Below are 1,161 nucleotides of genomic sequence, written 5' to 3' on the forward strand. Positions count from 1 at the left end.
TGCGGCAAATGAGATGCCGAGATATCCCCGCGTGTACGTTTCGAGTGGCGTCGCTGCCTTCTTGGTAGCCACGGGGACTGGCGCCGGAATGGGCGATTTCGTCACCGGAATGTAGTCGTCGTCATCCTCGTCGACTTCGCCGTCCTCCATCTCGTCGCTGTCGTCAGCACTCGGCTGTTGGTCGGGATCCTTCTCTACATGCTCCTCGGGCGCGACAATGGCCTCCCTTGCCTCGGGCGACGTGATGACCGTCTCTGGGGACGTCTCCTCCGTAGTAGTAGCTACACCATCATGCTTCTCTTCCTCCATCTAGTAGCAGCGCCGAGATGACCCGTTGGGCTCGGCAATAGGACTGGTATTACCTTGGCCATCGCTCGCCAAGTTGCAAAACGCCCACGGCTTCCACGGTTGTGGTGATCCCCACGTCATTTTATTCACAACCAGATATACAAATAACAAGTGATATTTTTGCTTGAATGTAGTTTTGGAGGCCGCTGATTGGTCCCCGCCCCACACGCATATAAAATAAATATGATAAAATAGAAATCCACTGCATCGAACAAGTTCGTACACCAGTGCCATGCTGGGGCTTGCACTCCAAGTGGAAGCAGGGTTTCTTGTCTTTCAACGGCATGCATTGGAGCACCGAGTCAACATGCGCTAGAAAGAGGACAGGTCGCTTGGAATTGAACTGGCCGAACGCACTCGACATGGCCCACTCGTTTGCGTGTCAACAAATCGCTCAGCATTCAAAGCACTGTGGTGCTAGTACGATTTTGCGTGTACTTTAGCTTCTGCTATTGACCGCACGTTGAGCATGCTGCGGTGGGAATTTCATGCAGAGCAATGGGGCAAAGTGCTTCGACTCGGCTCCACCACTCTGAGAGGGCCTGGGACCTCCACCAGGTACCTTTACAATAGTATGCCCTGGCTACCGCGTTCGATACTCTAGTGTAGGAGCTCAGTATCAAGAGTACTTGATCTTTATCAGTATTTACCGATATTTCATCATCCACAGTCTCTTGGGCGTGCCAACGTCGTTCGCTTGGCGCCATAAAATTGTTTGCTGGAGTCTCCGTATGAGCTCGCGCACCTGAAGTTCGGATCCAAAACGGGCGAAAAGATCCACGCCAAGCGTCGCGGCAACGCTTGATTTCATTT

General features: G+C 52.6%; 1 protein-coding gene across 1 annotated transcript; it reads right to left on the reverse strand.

The window, feature by feature from the left end:
- Nucleotides 1-37: 37 nt before the first annotated feature.
- SPRG_18539 (hypothetical protein) lies at nt 38-309 on the reverse strand (the record flags this gene model as incomplete). The annotated part of the gene is made up of 1 exon (XM_012357980.1): nt 38-309. A coding segment is annotated over one exon (272 nt), but the record flags the coding sequence as incomplete, so codon positions are not given.
- Between the last annotated feature and the right edge of the window lie 852 nt (nt 310-1,161).

Source organism: Saprolegnia parasitica, assembly GCF_000151545.1.
Source record: "Saprolegnia parasitica CBS 223.65 unplaced genomic scaffold supercont2.1281, whole genome shotgun sequence".
NCBI lineage: Eukaryota > Oomycota > Saprolegniomycetes > Saprolegniales > Saprolegniaceae > Saprolegnia > Saprolegnia parasitica.